The sequence below is a fragment of the Agrilus planipennis genome, unplaced genomic scaffold, assembly GCF_000699045.2.
Source record: "Agrilus planipennis isolate EAB-ADULT unplaced genomic scaffold, Apla_2.0 scaffold105, whole genome shotgun sequence".
Classification (NCBI taxonomy): Eukaryota; Metazoa; Arthropoda; class Insecta; order Coleoptera; family Buprestidae; genus Agrilus; species Agrilus planipennis.
Genome location: NW_020438878.1, coordinates 777408 through 780026, shown reverse-complemented (window position 1 = coordinate 780026; position 2619 = coordinate 777408). Strand labels below are relative to the sequence as shown.

At 33.7% G+C, this 2619-nt stretch overlaps 1 protein-coding gene across 1 annotated transcript; it reads right to left on the bottom strand.

The window, feature by feature from the left end:
* Window positions 1-415: 415 nt before the first annotated feature.
* LOC108740981 lies at window positions 416-2288 on the bottom strand. The gene has a single exon (XM_018475534.1). It carries the CDS (start codon window positions 2227-2229, stop codon window positions 454-456), a length of 1776 nt encoding a protein of 591 aa, XP_018331036.1. The 5' UTR covers window positions 2230-2288; the 3' UTR covers window positions 416-453.
* Between the last annotated feature and the right edge of the window lie 331 nt (window positions 2289-2619).

Sequence of the window (2619 nt, the reverse complement as noted above, 5' to 3'; positions counted from 1 at the left end):
GGCTCATATATATCACCGTTTTTATTGCACTACCGGACTCAGGTCGTGCTTTCAACACTGGTTTAACACAATGGGACCATTAAGCCTACCGAAAGGACGTTTGCAAAAATTATATTTCCGTCCACGTTAGTCCGGCAGACTGACTGCTAGCGGGGCAAAAAATTGTCGCCCATTGACAGCAATATAAAATTCACAGATGCAACAATGAAGTAGGCGAAACGTTAGAACGTTCATTTTGTTTTCCCCTTTTTGTTTCTTAGTTTAATACAATCGAATCACTTCTTCTCTATTGAAATACGAACACTAACTTAAGTACCCAATATAATATGACGTCAACGTTATAAGACTGCAATCTTTCTTGTTTTGGTTAAGTTTTATTAAATATGAGTAATAACATTAGAAAATACAAATAAGGTAGCATATAACATTCATACAACACATTCAAAATTCTCTTTAACAATGGCAATAATCATCAAGTTGTGTGTTTATAGTTAAACAAGAAGTTGCTATTTCTCCACGTTTTGGTTCATAAAGCTTGACGCTATCCACTATGCTAAAAATTTTAGTATTATCTGTACCAATTTGCTTTACAATGGCCCAGTAAGGCACATTGAAGTTGGTATTAAACACTATGGTAATGTAACGTTTTCCGTTTAAAATCTTGGAAGCCGGTGCTTCATGACTAAATCCATAAAGTACCTCAAACGTGACAAATGGTGGGCATTTTTTGGAAGATTCCGGGTATCTTTTGAGCTCGTAATTTAAGTAATTAATTACGTACTGGTTCACTTCAAGTAATAATTGGTTACTTATTTGATACTTTATGGGAAAACAGACACAAGTGTCGACAGGAATGTGGGATAAGTCGCAACTCCTTAGATTTGTAATCGGTGTTAATAAGCTGAAATTATCCTGAAACGCAGGTTTGAAGTCGGTATAAAGTTTCAGCAAATCTTTCAATGTTACGGTGATATCGTGCACTGTGATCAAAGCTCTTGAATTAATTTGCATGTTGATGAATGAGTTTCTCTCAGATTTTGTGAAACCATCTGGTACTAGTAGCCAAAAGAATGGATTTTTAGGACGATACTCTTTTTTAAAGTCGACTTCACTCAAAAAGAATAGGAATGTATTTTTTAGTGCCCCGGATTCGTAAAGATTGTCAAATAATGATCGAAATTTTTTATCAGCGCTTAGTAGTAAATTGTCTTTGTACGTACTGACATACATTTCTCGGAAAAATCCAAAATAAGGTGCATTATGTTCTTTCATGGTTGTCGTAAATTTCAGGATATACTCAAGGAGGATATCGTCGGGTTGTTTAGAACCAATACAAAGTGTTCCGGGATTGAGCCCGGTCGAAATTCTTTTACTCCAGAATTGTTTTGGATTATAATTCGGTGACGCGCTTTCAGTACCAAAAGGAGTTTCATCATTCATATTATCAGCTACTGCTACTTTATATCCCCACTTCTGAAAATCTCTCCAAATCGAATGTAAAGTAACAAATTGATCATCTCTGTGTTGCTTATTATTAAAATAAAACAAAAGTTTTTGTACAGTTTCCTTTGATGGTTGAAAAGCAAGGAATTCGATCGCATTCGATGGCCTGTCTTTAAAGAATTTGTACGTACTTGGCATATGTTTTTGAAACTCATTTGTTGAAATGTCTTTTAGGAGAATGATTAGAATGTTTGGCACATTTCTTTCAACTGTCAATGACGTATGTGTTTCTAGTGGAACGAAAGTAAAATAATCTTCGAACACTTTTTGTTTTCCATTAGAGAAACATTTCACAGTTATAAATTCATCATTTACCACCATTGGTTTACTTAAATTAATACCAGTACAATTAATATTTTCTTGTTCTTTGTGTCCAGCAAAATAACAACAGTTAAAGTTGAGAGTATCAACAGTAGATTTTTCTTTCAAAAACAGCGAAGACACTCCTGATGTCAATAAAGCTGGTGGACAAGTTGCGACCTTAGTAGTTTGGATTACATTTAATGATGAATATATGTCGTCCACGCTGGCGTTGGAAATCACGCATCCAACATTTGCTGTCAGTAAATTTTCTTCTTCAAACGTTGAATGAATGTATTTTTCTTTCTTGAATATCTTCGTAGGTAATGGGCTGATAAAGAGTATCGTTGTTACTGCAAGGAGTATGACAAAAAGCGTTTTTAGAAGATATATTTTCCATAAAAATTTCCCAAACCATAATCGCATTTTTAAGTAAGATTATAGTTTCTTGATTATTGACACATTTAATAAGAAAACTGTCTTACTACTTTGTTTACCTTTACTTTTATCTAATATAGCTGTTGTCATGATGATGGAAAAATTGCTCTACCTTAGACATCCTGATTATTTATTTATACAATAATTAGTAATTTATTAGCTTACTAATTTATAAAAATAAAATTTCATGATTATATTATAGGTTGAGTAGTTAAGGTGTGAAAAGCTGACAAACAAACAAACTCACATTCGCATTTATGGCTGGTGTTTTTTGATTTTCTTTTTCTGGTAGAAAAACTCAGCATCATTATCCGGTACCCAAAAAAGTGTCGGATCCGGCGGATAAATTGACTTAAGGATGTTTGGGAGGTACAATTG

Excerpts from the sequence above, each read along its gene's own strand:
- LOC108740981 (XM_018475534.1), bottom strand. The coding sequence starts at position 2,229 with ATGCGATTATGGTTTGGGAAATTTTTATGGAAAATATATCTTCTAAAA.